This window comes from Pseudochaenichthys georgianus, chromosome 8 (assembly GCF_902827115.2).
Source record: "Pseudochaenichthys georgianus chromosome 8, fPseGeo1.2, whole genome shotgun sequence".
In the NCBI taxonomy this organism is placed as follows: Eukaryota; Metazoa; Chordata; class Actinopteri; order Perciformes; family Channichthyidae; genus Pseudochaenichthys; species Pseudochaenichthys georgianus.
Window position 1 is genome coordinate 438156 of NC_047510.2, and position 16930 is coordinate 455085.

The 16930-nt window shown below is 42.6% G+C and overlaps 1 protein-coding gene across 1 annotated transcript in view; it reads left to right on the forward strand.

Moving 5' to 3' along the window:
- LOC117451042 (syntaxin-binding protein 4) overlaps window positions 1-16930 on the forward strand; it is a 197426-nt gene that overhangs the window by 164972 nt on the left and 15524 nt on the right. The window contains exons 16-19 of the mRNA XM_034089121.1: window positions 553-777; window positions 5370-5486; window positions 6475-6524; window positions 7966-8093. Coding sequence (XP_033945012.1) covers window positions 553-777; window positions 5370-5486; window positions 6475-6524; window positions 7966-8093 — 520 coding nt within the window. The remainder of the gene's footprint in view (window positions 1-552; window positions 778-5369; window positions 5487-6474; window positions 6525-7965; window positions 8094-16930) is intronic.

Sequence of the window (16930 nt, forward strand, 5' to 3'; positions counted from 1 at the left end):
ATTTAAACTTTAACGGACATGTTGACCGGGGGAAAAAGAGGCCTGCGAAACAGCCAGAGCCTTGCCTCTCCCCACCTCTGCTGCTCACCCAAATCTACAGCTCCTCTACCACAACCATCAGCAACAAGTGGACATGGAGAACTACATGAACTACATGTTGCTAAATCCACCGCGGAGAATAAAGAGAAGGGCAACCATGGCAACCATGCTCGGGAGGGTATTATTCGCTGCTTTTGGTGTATTTTGTGGCGTAAGTACTTCCAGTACAGTGTCACTTACAGGCCGGGCATATGTACTACAGCGTCTCCAGCGGGTCGAGCGGTCTCGTGTGGACGGACACGTTTCTTTAGCCGATGCCGTGTGGACGGAAGACTTTTTTGATATTGAATTCTGTTAGTTTTCGTGTCAGGACTTTTGTGTAAACGGAGCCTGAATGTGAGTGAATGCTGAATGATGTAGAAGTGTTTTAGAGGTGGTAAAGACTGTACAGCGTTATATAATACATTATATTTACCATTATGAATGTATTTACCATTCTGTTGTCCTCCACAGAAAGCAGGTCTGACTGTGGAGGAGAACGCCCGTCTGAAGAGCCGCCTGCAGGCAGCAGAGGCAGAGGCCGGGCAGCGGCTTGGGGGGCAGGCGGGGGGGCAGCGACAGCCCAGCAGCGCCGAGCAGGACTACGAGGAGGTGATCCAGCTGCTGGAGGCTGAGATCAGAGACCTGAAGAACCAGGTGGCCTGCAAGAGGCCAGCCCGGAGCCTGGACTCCACTAAGGTCAGTCTCTGCAGTCCACTAAGGTCAGTCTCTGTGAGGAACAAGACACAATACTTGAACTCAAATGCACGACTCAAGACAAAGTTAAAAACTCAGAAAGTCTTTAATAAAAGAAGAAAACAAAGTACACCAAAAGTCACTCTTTTAGAGGAAATACTTAGCAAAAACTGAACTGCAAAAACAAAGACTAAATAAACTGACTATGAGAAATAACTGAAAGGGTCTTGGCTTCAAACGCGGACTCTCTAGACCAGGGGTTTTCAAAGTGTGGGAAGGTGAGCCTCCCCTCAGAGAACATAAGAACAGCCGCGCCCCCCCTCCCAATTATTATTGCTATTATTGTTGTTGTTGCTATAATGCAGGGGTATTCAATTGCATTTCAAAGAGGTCCAGTAAGAGCAAATGAAGACTGTTTCTCTCCTCTTGTCTCGTGTGTGTGTGTGTGTGTGTGTGTGTGTGTGTGTGTGTGTGTGTGTGTGTGTGTGTGTGTGTGCGTGTGTGCGCGCGCGCGTGTGTGTGTGCGTGTGTGTGTGTGAGAATCTATCGCGCTGACTCACTGACTGCACCGATTTGATTGGCTGAGTAGCGTCACCTCCTACAACATTAAACAATAACTTTTTTAAAACTTTTCATCTTTATGTTTTAAACATATTGTATAAAACTCCCCCACTACTTGGACTATTCCTTGCACCCATAGGCGGCGCGTGAGGCTCAGGTTTGGGAAGGCTAAATAACTTTTTTTTACCTGACGTTATCCGCCCCCGGCGTCTATAGAAAAGAGATCAACAACTCAGTGAAAGCACCGCCTGCTGACCAATCAGAGCTCAGTGTGCAGAGAAGACGCCGACGTGTCGCACTTATCATTCATATCACACTGATGTCACATCATCGATCAGATAATATCATATATTTCCTTATCTGAGTCAGCTGAGCCGTATCTGGCCGTGCAACACTTAAATTGTTCTGTATTCACCTTGCAGGCGCAGCTATGTGGCTTGTATCCTGGATTATATGTTTAAGTCATGGATGTTTAAAGTTCATATTTGTCTAATATTAGTTTACTTTTCATTAATGAAGTATGATGCTGCGCTGTCAGTACACTTGTCCCTGTTTGTGATTGGTCAAATGTAGCTAACCCCGCCCCTTTCACGTGAACGCGCTCTCAGCTGGAGAGAGAAACCCTGGTTGATTCACCGAGTTGATAACCAGCGTCGTAGGACCGCTTAGCGAGATCTCGTTTGTTAGGGTTAGTTTAGATAACTCAAACATATCCAAGGTCTGTTGAACTGGCTTCGTAGCACAGTTTACTGGTGGCTGCACAGCAGCGCTAATGTCAAAGACACAAACATTATAGGCCTAAATGATATTTGAATTTTACCAGGATGCAGTGACACAAATATTTGGGAAGGCTTAGCCTTCCCTAGCCTACAGTACCCGCCGCCCCTGCTTGCACCCCTCTAGAATAAGGCCGAATGGTCTCAACCATATTGCATCAGTAACGTGCACTTGTTGTTATCGTAAGGACAGTGGTAGCGATCGGAAAATTGAGTGTTGTTCAGTTTGTGTGTCCGTGCATGAAAATATACCACACACCCAATTACAATTACATGTTCAATTCACTGCCCTGGAAGTTAATAAAGTTGTTAAAGTTGGAACAACCTGTGGACAGCCGTTCTTCCTTGCATGTCAGTCGCCGACACCTTCTTACAGAGGACAGGCAAATCTAGCTGCAGCACGACCCGTATATTTTCGCACACACGTGTTCTCAACACATTTTTTAAACATTTTTAACATTTTCAACATCGTGGATAAATCCTTATATGCTCCCGGCAACACACTGAACGTCAACTTTGCCTCCTCATTACACTCACCCCTACTTTAGTGGGAACAATGAGTCTGCGTCTTTGATGCGCACAGGCGGATGATGCGCGGATGCAATGTAGACAGGAATAAACGCAGATCGTCCTCTGGCTGCAGCCTTGACCGGCACTTGCTTTTGATCAAAGTCAATGCGGAAAACCCGCACTCACACAGGTAGGTGGAGGTGAAGGGAATGAGCACTTTTACAGCCTTTTTGGCGAGGTGGGGGAACTCGGTCTCCACAGAAAGCCAAAAGTCTGCAAGTGTCACTTTACTCGTCTTTTTCTCGTTATTTTTGTTCTCACGCCGCGCCTCCCCTGAAGCTCTCTGGCGCCCCCCAGGGGAGGCGCGCCTCACACTTTGAAAACCGCTGCTCTAGACTAACATGAAACAAGACGAACTGGCACAGGACAAAGGGAGACGAGGACTAATACAAGAAGGTAAGGAGACACGGGTGGCAACCATCAAGGGGGGGAGACAATCTCACAGGCGGGAAAACACACAATGGCAGGAAGTAAGAGCTCTGAAACGAGAAGGAAAAGTAAGTACAAAATAAAACAGGAAGTGCAATGACAGACAGTGCATGACGAGACATGAGTGACTGAAACTTAACATGTAAACAAAGAGACATGACGTAACATAAACCTAAATCTAAACATGGATTATAAAATAAACATGAAACATATAACATAAACCTGATAAATAACTTTACATGACAAGAGTGTGTGTGTGTGTGTGTGTGTGTGTGTGTGTGTGTGTGTGTGTGTGTGTGTGTGTGTGTGTGTGTGTGTGTGTGTGTGTGTGTGTGTGTGTGTGTGTGTGTGTGTGTGTGTGTGTGTGTGTGTGTGTGTGTGTGTGTGTGTGTGTGCAGGGCCGTATCCAGGATTTCCTAAATACCGAGGTTCAAATATGTTAGGGGGGTTCGAGATTTTGGGGATTTTCATGATCTAGTGAGGTGCTTTTGAAGTCCTGTGGGGGGTCACACATTGGATCATATATTGATTTCAAACCATGTCAGTGGGCTGACAATATCAGCATCCATTATGTTTGAAAGTGTAATGCATAAGAATCAGTTGATTATTACTATTAATGATCCGGACATGCAGAAGAAGCTAAAATGATCACATTACTCTCTCTGTCCTCTACTCTTTCTCTTTGTTCAATCTCTCCCTCGTTGTTCACTGTTTGCTCCTCCTCACTTGTCTCCTCCTCACTTGTCTCCTCCTCACTTGTCGCTCCTGCCAGTGAATTAAAAGCAATTCAGCAATTTAGTTCATTTGTTTGTTTGCATTTTTTTCTTTTTTTTAATCTGTTTTGTTTGATTTTCAAGAGAGAATAAAGATGTAAGCAAATTGTGTTTTATACAATTGTATGTTATTATGACATCATAACTGCAATAGATGTATGTTGTTTAAAAAGTATGCCTATTGTAAATGAAGACTATTGTTATAGATATATAGATAGATAGATATATGGGGTTATTAAGCCTACATTCTTTTGTGTGACTGTACCTGCAGTTCCTCTCTGACTTCCATCACTTTCTCTCTCTCTCTCTCTCTCTCTCTCTCTCTCTCTCTCGCTCTCTCTCTCTCTCTCTCTCTCTCTCTCTCTCTCTGTCCTGTCTCTTCCGTACCAAAGCTGAGCTTCGACTGACGTAGTCTCTTCATTATATCTGAGTCAGTGTGAAAAGAAAACAATACAATGTTATATATTCAATGTTTACTCAAATTTAAATGAATGAAAACCATTAAAACGTTTGTTAAAATGTAATCCTTCTGACATTGGATGAATGTAATTAAGGTTAGCTCTCTAGCTAGTTTATTCACGCAATTTAAACCTAAGTATAGCCTATAGCTGCAATATAAGTTAGTGTGCATGTTGTCGGACGTCCACTGACTAACGTAGAGCGTTCACACAGGATCTGCTGGTCCTGTGATGTCCTGATGAGCAGAAGCACAAGCAGCCCGCTGGACTCAGATCTCTAGATACCTCATCACTCCTCCGCCGCTCCGGTTCAAGTCCGGGCTGCGGTGGTTTGTTGAAACATGTCGTCTTCTTCTGTTTGCTTTAATCGAGGCTACGTAGTTATGCAGCGCCCCCATAGTCAGTAAATGGAAGTACTACAAAGAACCCCATTTAGTGCAATTATTTCACAAGTTTTGTTATATACACAGCTCGGAAAAAATTACCGAGGTCCTGACCTCTGTGACCTCAATGGTGGATACGGCCATGTGTGCGTGCGTGCGTGCGTGTACCTTGTCCTGGACATAGTTTCTACAGTAAACTGTGCAACAGTACAGTAGGCCCACACAAACTGCAGAACACCGGTTCTTTGGGAACACTCAAATGATTGAATTCCCATTTAAAATCAGGAGACTAAATAATAACAGTATATGCAGACACAGACGTGGTTCAGAAACACAGAAATATTAGAAAACAGACCATTAAGGCAACACATCTAGTTTGATGGATGCTGTCAAAACTCAACTATACAATAATGTGTGTGTGTGTGTGTGTGTGTGTGTGTGTGTGTGTGTGTGTGTGTGTGTGTGTGTGTGTGTGTGTGTGTGTGTGTGTGTGTGTGTGTGTGTGTGTGTGTGTGTGTGTGTGTGTGTGTGTGTGTGTGTGTGTGTGTGTGTGTGTGTGTGTGTGTGTGTGTGTGTGTGTGTGTGTGTGTGTGTGTGTGTGTGTGTGTGTGTGTGTGTGTGTGTGTGTGTGTGTGTGTGTGTCAGGAGGATGTGCAGGAGCTCAACTGGAGGATGACTTCTACCGACGGCCAGCTGAGGAAGTCTGAGCTGAGCAGGAAACACCTGGAGGTCTCCAACAAGAAGCTGCTGGGCTTCGCTCAGGTCAGACCTTCAACTGGACACCTTCGCAATACAACCGTATGTTGACCCTAACCAGAAACAACAGTGTTCATTTTGTATTGAAAGGATAGGATTTCTCCCAAACTGGACATATGTTCTTCATCTGTGCCATAGAGCTTCATTGTTGTCCAAAAGCTATTGAAAAGATGATAATTCATCATTACTGAGCTAATAGGCCCCTGTCCTAACATAGGAAAAACCTCCATGACAATCAGCATGCATTCTGAATCACCCCATAATCACTGCACAATAGGACACATACACGGGATTCAGAAACAGCTAATAAAATGACTTTTTTAAATCTCTGTGTGCTGCCAGTCTCCTCTGCCACTTGTGAGGAGGCAGAATAAGCTCTTTACTGAAGGTCCAAGTTTTTCCAAGAAGGTTTTCATGTCTTGATTAGATAGAACAGTGTTCCATCTATATGAGTCATACATGTGGACAGTCTGGTCTTCTATTCTACTGAAAGCTTAGTTGATCAGGGACCCTGACTCTACAGGCAATGCTGTTGTGATACACAGGGCCATATTCAGAGCTTAGCTCACCAGCCATTTGAATGTTTCTAGGGGTTAACTCTCACAGTAAGAACTTTCCACAAAGCTTTTTCAGGACTTGTGAGACCTGAAGCTAAAAGGAAGTGTTTGACATTAAGTATGTTTTGTTCTTTTCTGTGAATAGAGACATATTTTCTGTAAGGGACTAATTTACTTAGATTGTGTCTCTGCCTCAGAGAAAAGTATAATTATGACGGAATTAGAGACTAACAAATGATATACCAGTAAGGGCCAATCTTTGTTGGAGTGGTTCTCATGAGGCCACATGACCTGCTTGGGTCTCCAGGTGAGGTTTACATCCTGGCATTAAGGCTCTGACATCACACCCAGTTTATCTCTCTCTCTCTCTTTGTGTCTCATGAACAAACAATATTGGGACAGAACCTCACGTAAGTCCCCATTTTCTCTGTCCTCAGAACGTCCACAAAGTGCTGACCACACCCAGCCTGTTCGGTGGAGAAGGCGGGTAAGAGACGTTACATTACATAGCATTTAGCTGACACTTTTATCCAAAGCAACTTACAATAAGTGCATTCGACCAAGAAGACACAACCTTGAAGAAAACAGAATCATATACTGTAAGTACATCAGGTTTCATAGAGCCAAAACAGTTCAAGTGCTACTCAACTGGCTTTAGATAGGACAGTCCTTTGTTAGTATTTAAGTGCTTTGTTAGTATGTAAGTGCTTGGTTAGTATATACGGGTTTTTTTTTTTTTTGCTCGAAGTGGAGTCGAAAGAGATGAGTTTTCAGTCTGCGCCGGAAGATGTGCAAGCTATCTGCTGTCCTGATTTCAATGGGGAGCTCATTCCACCATTTTGGAGCCAGGATATTAAACCCACGTGTTTTTGCTGATGGGAACTTGGGTCCCCCTCGCAGTGTGGGTGCAGCGAGCTGTTTGGCTGATGCAGAGCGGAGTGCACGTGCTGGGGTGTACAGTTTAACCATGTCCTGGATGTAGGAAGGGCCAGATCCATTCGCAGCATGGTATGCAAGTACCAGTGTCTTGAAGTGGATTCTAGCAGTTACCGGAAGCCAGTGAAGGGAGCGGAGGAGCGGAGTGGTGTGGGGACATTTAGGAAGGTTGAAGACCAGACGAGCCACTGCATTCTGGATGAGCTGCAGAGGTCGGATGGCACATGCAGGTAGACCAGCCAGGTGGGAGTTGCAGTAGTCTGGGCGTGAGATGACGAGAGCCTGGACCAGAACCTGCGTGGCTTTCTGGGTCAGCTGGGGACGTATCCTCCTGATGTTGTAAAGCGTGTATCTGCAGCAGCGGGTTGTAGCAGCGATGTTTGCAGTGAAGGACAGTTTGTTATCCAGGATCACACCCAGAGTCCTTGCAGTCTGAGTCGGGGAAACAACAGAGGGGCCGATGTTGATAGTCAGGTCAAGAGTGGGACAATCTTTTCCCGGAAGGAAAAGCAGTTCAGTCTTGTCAAGGTTGAGCTTGAGGTGGTGAGCAGAAATCCACTGAGAGATGTCCGCTAGACAAGCAGAGATGCGTGCGACGACCTGGGTCTCTGAGCGGGGAAAGGACAGAATTAATTGGGTGTCGTCAGCGTAGCAGTGGTATGAAAAACCATGCGGGCTAATGGCAGATCCGAGCGGGTATGTGTACAAGGAGAAGAGGAGGGGACCGAGGACAGAGCCCTGAGGGACCCCTGTAGTTACTTGACAAGGGTCGGACTCGGACGGTCTTTGAGGTATGAGGTGAGGAGGGAAAGTGCAGAGCCTGAAACTCCAAGTTCTTGGAGAGTGCGAAGGTGGATCTGATGATTCAATGTGTCGAATGCAGCAGACAGGTCCAGAAGGATGAAGACCAAAAACATCTGCCGCTCTACATCTTAGCGTCATGTCCCACAGCTCTGTAAGCACTGTTTGTGTGTGTGTGTGATGTGTTTCAGGAGCAGCTGGTCCTCTACAGCTACCGACACCCCCGACACCCCCTCCCCCCTCCCTGACCCCGCCTTCCAACTGGCTGTGGAGGCCAAGGAGTTGGTGGCAGGAGTCAGCACCCCCCCTGATGAGCGAGGTACACACTGCTGTTCTTATTTTAATGTTGTATTTCATCTGTTGGTTGTGGAGAACAACATTTCTCCTCCATGAATCCAGAGTGTGTACAACACGTTCTCACTCCCAACTCGTCACATATTGACAGACGGTCAGGGCCCCTCCCAGTCACACCATTACGCACAGGGTACCCCTTGAGCGGCAGTTTTCAACAGGCAGGGCGTCCCATAGACCTTCATAGACCTCCCATAGCATTGATAATAGACGCCATGAGAACGCTCCCCGCTGCATCGAAATTCAACGAGCGCATTCCGTTCTCAGCTGAAGCATAATGCGAGACGTCATTGCAACACATTATGCTCTTTATATATAGTTTATAAAAAATGACAAAATTGTCATTTTCATACTCTGTGATAGGCCTCGGTGACAGTTAGGCAAAAATAATAGGCTTATAGGCATTTTTTTCTCTTATGTGAAGTTGAGATGATGCATGCTGGGTAATGAATTATTTACATGGATGTAGGCTACGTAATATAGCCAGAAATTGTTCTACAATTGTGTCAGGTATATTGTCAGAATAAGTGAGAAATGGATTTAACTTCTGTTAGACAGCTATCATGCTGAATAAATATTTACTGGGAATGTATGCAAAAATGTATGGCACAGATCGGGCAGGGGGACGGATCAAGCCCCCAGGAAGTGCGCCGGACTCAGATGGAAATATTCGTGCTGGCCAAACGGCGGTACTGCACATCCGTTTGGTTGCCAGGCCCGGAAACACTTTTTCCCATTGACTTACATGGGGAAAGAGTGGTCTGTAACTCGTTGGATAATTTTTTTTAAACTAAATAAACAACCCAGTATGAACACTTGTATAGCCCTTATTAAAAACATTCGTTCCTCAAGTTGTAAAAATGTGCTAATAACGTTATTCTGAGAGTTATTTCCCTCGGCATTATGAACGTGCATCTAACCCACGGGACCGCGCTGCCCGGCACGTTCATGTTACGTGTTCAGCACTACATGAGTTTCTCTTTACCCATGGATGCACAATAACAACGGACCATATGGCCTTACTGCCAGCCCACGGAGCTGTAATAATGGATATATTGCACATGTTTGCTGTAATTCATCATTTGTAAAATATTATACTACATGGGCTGTATGATGTCAATCTTGTACCGTAAATGTTGTATTAAATAAATGTAATATTACCGACGTAGATTAATGTTCCTGTAGCTTCTTATATATATATATATTAGGGCTGTCAAACGATTACAATTTTTAATCAGATTAATCACAGTTTAAAAATTAATTAATCATGATTAATCACCATTCGAACTATGTCCAAAATATGCCATTTATTTATGTATATTGTTGTGGGAATGGAAAGATAAATGAAAGAAGGCGGATATATCCATTTAACATACAGTATCTATGTTTATTATAACATTTTTCTGCACGTCAAAATGAAAGACAACCCACACACCTATCAATCATCAAACCGTGGGGTCTTAATTCATTACGTTGTGATTTCTATCAACGGGGGAGTACTTCAGGAAAGTCGACAGGGGGGGGGGGGGCTAGTGGAGTACTTCGTGACCACAGAGTGTGAACGTTGTGATCAGCTGTTTTAGCGCAGTTCTCCAGTGAAGGGGGGAGTCTCCCTCCGCAGCCGGTTGGCGTAGTTTTGGCACAGTTCCGTTGTACAGACCGACGTTAACATCAGCCCTGTCTGTGCACACGGAGACCGACTCTGTCGTCCGGTGATCTAACCGCCTTCTGGAAAAGCTTCACAAGTACGTCGGTACGCAAATGCGCTTTGTGACACAAGTGACGGTACGCATTTCAGATTACGCACATAACCTGCGTACCAGTTATGTGCACCCCTGTACCAGAGCCATATTATTACTATTATATGGCTCTGCCCTGTACTACAGCAAAAGTATTCTCCGTCGGGACTTCCTGCAACAACACCACGCCGTTATCAAAGATGTTCTATTGAGAAGACGATCACTACGTGACAAAAGTTTTCAAAACCGTGGCGACTGAAATCAATCTTACCAACTGCTGTCTGTGCAATTTACTCCGCGAGTTGGCAGACTTTAGTTTGCTTACTTTAACATCATTTTTCATGGTGGGGCTAAGCCATTTCTTGGTATGGGTGTAGCCTACCCCAGCCATACCCTGGCGCTGCCACTGGTGGCACGTATGGGGCGGGCCATTCTGCACATGCGTTAAATGCGTTAAATATTTTAACGCAATTAATTCAAAAAATGAATTACCGCTGTTAATGCGATAATTTTGACAGCACTAATATATATATATATATATATATACAGTGCAATAATTCTTTCATGCTAAATGAAGCTCTGTTGGATATCACTAGATCCTGTTACAGCATAATAGAAGTACATAACGATTGATGTGTACATTAGCATAATTACTAGCTAGCCGCTAGCTGCTAACTGCATAATAACAAGCCATTACCATGCTGTCATGAGCGCATGGTGCTGTTACGTGTACGCAAATTGACGTGCTTGATGTGAACGAGCATGTTGGTTAAAGTTGCGCATGCGCTATGAGCGCACATTAGTGATGTGTCGGTCGCGAACGAGCCGGCTCAAAGAGCCGGCTCTTTTAAGTGAACGACGGGAGCCGGCTCTCGCCCGCGAACGAGCCGTTTTTTTTTTTTTTTTTGCGGAGGGATCTAGATCGGCATGAAGGCACATTATGAAATGTGCAATGTGGACATTATCCCGCTGATTACACATGGCCACATTCTCAACAAAGTAACGACATGACTCCCAATAATAATTGAAATGCTTTTATGGATTTAGAAAAAGATTTTATTGATTTAAAAAATAGTTTTATGTATTGATTTAAATTGACATGCATCCGCTAAGAAAAGTAGTCCGTTGTTACTGTTTGAACTAACGTAACAACGGCAGGAACTGCTTCTATAGTGTTTTTGAGGAGCTTTTTGATTACAGATTTGAAAACATCGTTGCTTGCTTTAAAAGTAGCACAATTCATTATGTCAAACCTTGGAAAGTATCTAGATATCCCTGCCCTAATGCCAAAAGTAACTGGCAACTGAATATGTGTCGCCGTTTGATGTCGATGTCTGGACCGCTGCGTAAAAAGGAGGGTTTCTGCCCCATTACTTCTCTTCTTACTTCTATAAGAATAAAACACGGAGGACGGAGATCTCTTTTTCTCCCCCTCTTCTCCCCGCTCCAGCCTAGCAGCTGATCTCAAAGCACGCTCCCCTCTCCTGCAGGGAGAAAAACTATATTTATATACTTTATATAGGTTGATACAGTAGCCCCTTTTTTTAAATAGTTTTTATAGGTGTTGCCATTTGTTTTGTGTAGCGTGGTTCTACAAGCAAGTCAATGCATTCATTGGGTGGTATCAGAGAGTTACACGGGTCTGTAAATGCAATGAAAACAATTGGCCACAGCAAATCATTTATATTAAACATGTAATTTTTACTTTTGAATACTTCAGTACAAAGGATGTATTGAATAATTTAAGTGATATATGTGTACACATATAAATCATTAGTCAAAACAGGGCTACATTTGATTGAATTAAAAGGTATAATATGTGGTAAACTGAAGAGCCCTTTGGGAGCCGAAAGAGCCGGCTCTTCTTGGTGAGCCGAGCCAAATGATCCGGCTCAGCAAGAAGAGCCGGAATTCCCATAGATATATAAACACTAGATGACTCACCCGCGCTGCTGGCCAATGCAGACCGACGTTGTGACTTGGCCGCCATCTTGCTACAGGGAGTTCTCTCATTCATAACATTATGGTTTACTATTTAAATAACCATAGCTTGCTCAATTTTCAACCAATTTTCAAACGGTTTGGTTTTTTATAAACATCAAAGATGTAGTTATGATACTGCATACTTATAATCATGGACTTTCATATGAAAATAACATTAATCAGATAAAGCAATAGCTTTACACACACACACAAGGTATTTATATTAAATATTTGCCGGTGTATATATTTCCATTTATTTGATTATATTGTTAATATTTAAAATAAATTATAAAATTAAAATACATTTATATTTTACATATAAAAATCGGTCTCATGTTACCACTCTGTAAGCCAAGAGTTGTTCATTTAGCAATGCCTTAGCTTTAAGAACAGGGACACAACTAATGACAATAGCATATGTTGGTATATTATTTAGATATTCACACCTTTATCAGAATATACATAAAATGTGCTCACAGACAGGCCAGTTCTGTCTCATTTATCACAATTATTTTTGACATGAGATCTTCATATCATCCTAGTTTTGTATTTAGTTTCTAGATTTGTAAACAAATCCAGAACCTTTGAAATATGTTATTGAAAAAAGACCAAGAATAATATAAACTGTACCATGTGTCCTTTTGTGTCCTTCTGTAGTCCATTTGTGGTTTGTCTTGTCTCACCCCGGCTGATATATCACAAAATCCACTGTTTAAATTGTTCCCTATATTGCCCCTATGCAATATAGGGAACAATTTAAACATAAACTATCCTATGTGTCCTTGGGTGTTATGAAAGGCGGCCCCCCAAAATAAATGTATTATTATTATTAAGAAGAACAACTTGGTGTGGTGTGGAGGGGATGTAGGAAGCAGGAGCAGGTGGGGAGAGATGGGACTTCAAGGTTATTTGTTTTAAATGTGTCTTTGAGATAAGGACCAGCTGCACCAATAAGACACACGGTGACACATGGCACACCAACAATCAATCATCGTCCAGCCTCAGCTTTGGTATTCTTTCACAACCATGTTATGGGTTTATTAGACTGAGCAAACATAAACATATGTGGGGAACATAGTGCTGTGTCTCATGGAACATGAAGATTTAATAAATACATAGTAGGTGGTGATATATGCTCCTAGTGGTAGCAATTCGCCATTAATATATAAATATCAAAATATACGAATATATAAATAATAGTAATATGGAAATTAATATCCTTCTAATATCCCTTCTTGTGCACAGCGTCAGTGTTGGTCCTCCAGTTCAGCCCATTGTCTAAGTGCACTCCCAGGTATTTGTAGTCCTCCACAACAGCCACATCCTCTCCCAGAATGCACAGGGGTAGAGGAGACGTCCTCACCCTCCTGAAATCAATGACCATAGAGGCTTCTCAATTCTTAAATGTCCCCTCCTCGACTCCCCTCCTCGACTCCCCTCCTCGAGACTTAGTCCCGCCCACAGGAGATGCGAGCGGAGGACCGAGGAGGGGAACCGAGGAGAGAGGAGGGGAAGCAGCAGACGTTTAAAGAAATGAGAACTCCTCTCCTCTGAGCGGTCATATTAAAGCGACGTCCGTTCATTATTACGTGGCAACAGCTGCATCAGCTGTCGAGTGTTTCGTCATATTTTATAATCTCTGTTAGATCAGCTGAACATTGTTCCCCCACATATTTACTTTGAATTCATTGAGAGCGCGGTATAATGAGACAATACCAGGCTACAGATGCGGACACACACACACAAATATATTTATATAGATATATGCAATTTAAAGTATGAGAGCACTCTCATAATAACGTAACACAATCAGAGACTGGATATATCCCCCCCCCCCCTCTCTGGTCGCTGAAATGGGGAATTGAAATTACGGGCCAAAAGTTGTATTTGCAAGTATTAAAAGTAAGCAGAGGACACCAAACCAACTGAGACCCGTCTGTCCGCCGCATCTGCGCACTGTACAACACACACCGACACACTGTACAACACGCACCTACACACTGTAGCCTACCACACACACACCTACACACTGTACCACACACACCTACAGCTCCTAAAGCATAATCAGGCTTCAGCCGTTGTGTATTTTATTATGTGAAGCACTAAATGGTTTTAGAAAAATATCGACTCTTTGTAGATATCTACTAAACTAAAGCAAATAAAGAGAGTAGGCCTGTTATACTGAGTGATATATATTGTACACACTGCTCTGCTTTCTGCACGGACCTCACAGCTGTTCTCACTGGAAACATCGCGTTGCGATGAGAGCAGTTTCTAAAATAATATCCAGGGGATGTATGCAGAGCTGTCATTGGCTGAGATAAGTCCGGCCGTGCGTCACGCCTCCACCGTTCCCGGAAATGCATCCGCGGAGGAGCCGTGGAGGAACCATCAGTGTCTCCTCGGTTAGAGCTCCTCCAGAGAGCCTCCTCGACGCTCGATCCTCGGTGTGCATTTAGAGAAATGAGACGTCCTTCAAAATGGCGGGCTGAAATTCATTTCCGGGTCACTACCGGAGGACCGAGGAGTCGAGGAGTTGAGGAGGGGAAATTTGAGTATTGAGAAGCCTCTCATCTCTCTGGTCTTGGCCACATTCAGAATACTCACAACATTAGGCTGAGGTTCATCTTCCGCTCTTCTTGAAGTGGTTGTGCTTCTTGTTGCTTCCGGCTAAAATAAACATTAAAGACAAAGAAAGTGTTTAAAATACACATTATTTATTCCTAAACTTGCAGAAAGAAAAACTAAAGTGTGACATTTAATCACATATTTATATATCAATCTTATACACCTTGAATTGTTGTTGGCCAATGATACACATACCCTTTGAAGATGAGCTGGGAAGTTGAATATTGTTGGCACATCACCATCTTTAAGCCGGACAGTCTGCCCTGTCCGGTCAAATTCCTCACTCCTGAAGTGCTCACTGCAGAGCAGTGTCCTGATATATAAATTATTGTCAACATGTTCCTCCCTTCTTTCCTTTAACATTAAGGGTAGGACAGAAATACACACCGAAATTATCATATTTTTGGTATGTATGCATGTATGTATAGCCTACTTTAAGAATAAGACAACCACACTAAGAGTAATAAAAAAGGTGTCCAATAGAAACATTAAATAATTGTGTAAAGAAATGGTAACAACATATTCTGAAGAGGCTGGGTCAACAACAATCTTGCAATACTATTATCTCACATAGCCCCACTGATCCTGTGTAGCAGGACTTGTAATGTACATACATCCACTAAGTAATTAACGATTATCCTAATTGTAGTCATAATATTGTCATATCTTACACGTGAAAGGTGATCCCACGGGTTCTTGTTTCCAGACTGCGGTGATTAGAGCATCCGTAGGCTGCACAAAAGTCCGGCATAGTCAGGTACTTCTGTAAACACAAAGTCAGTAAATTCCTGTATCATAATGCAAGATGTTTTTAACAAGCCAAACCACGTGGAAGAAATCATGTGTAACTTAAGTTGTGTTGAAAAGAAAGAGCAGTTCTGCCTCTCCCACTGGTGTAAAGTTGCTGGGTGAACTTTGTAATACTAGGTCTCACTGACAGCCTCTTGTTATTAGCCAGCTAATAAATACAACCACATACACAAAGAAAAGCTGCGATTTCAACATGTCCAAGCATCCTGTATCATAGCCATGCTAATCATGTTTATAATAAACCAAACCGTTTGTAAATCAGTCAAGATTTCAGCGAGTTAAGAGTATTTTTGTGCAGATCACTCACCTTACAACAGCTACCATAACGCGAATCAGAGTAACTGTTGACTGTAGCAAGATGGCGGCCGGTCAGCTACGCTGGAAAATCTCCCATGAGCCATCTAGTGTTTATATATATCTATGTATGTGTAGTAGTGCTGAACACGTAACATGAACGTGCAGGGGGGCGCGGTCCCGTGGGTTAGATGCGCGTTCATAATGCAGAGGGAAATAACTCTCAGAATAACGTTATTAGCACATTTTTACAACTTGAGGAACGAATGTTTTTAATAAGGGCTATACAAGTGTTCATACTGGGTTGTTTATATAATTAAAAAAAAAATGATCCAACGAGTTACAGACCACTCTTTCCCAATGTAAGTCATGTAAGTCATGTCATGTAGAATAACAGCATTCTAAGTGTTTATAATGACTAATAAAGAGCCAAAAGGCTATAGGCCTACTGCTAATATGCATGTTAATTAACAACTAGTTGATGGTGAGTTTGTGCACCTTAATATAAAGTGTTAGCAAGATTCTATATTTTATAGCAGGTGGTTGACTATCATGATTGAATGTAGCCTTTAGTTTCTGCCATCCAAAACTAGCGAAATCAAACAATAAATAACTTCCTTTTTTTTGCCCTAAAGCCTTACAAAGCTATTAAACATTTTGATGCGAGTCTCGGTTGCAACAATCCACTTTATTTACAAATTATGTGTAGGCCTACACATAGAAATATTGCTTTTTCATTGCTCTCAGTATAATAATACAGAAATAGATATAACTTATATATAATAAATAAATATAATAAATACAAATTCTATCTACAAACTCTAAATGTTACAATACTATTTTGAGTGTTTACATTAGTTCTTAACATTACAACTTGTAACAAGGATTTACAGATTGAATGGATATACATGGAGTACATTAATATGTACAGTATGAATACAATACATTTCTATATACATTATATACAGTATGCAGGATTTATATTGACAGGCATTATGATTGTGTATTTAAAAAACAAACATGTGCATTTAACCTTAAAAATGTCATCGATAATCAAATTAAAGGTGGGGTAGGTAAGTTTGAGAAACCGGCTCGAGATCGCTAGAATTTGAAAATACACAACCGGAGAAAATCTGCCACTTCCTCACAGAGCCCCTCCTCCAACACACACGAACGCGCACATGACCAATGAGGGCACGAGATAAGTTTGTGCCCCGATGGAAGGCTGACAGGCAGGTAGGCCATCCAATGGTCTAGCCCCGGCTAAACGGATTGGTTGTACTTTTTACAGTATTACGGCTTCCACAGGTGATGTTTGTTATGTATTTGTTGTCAAAGCACTTCAGATATT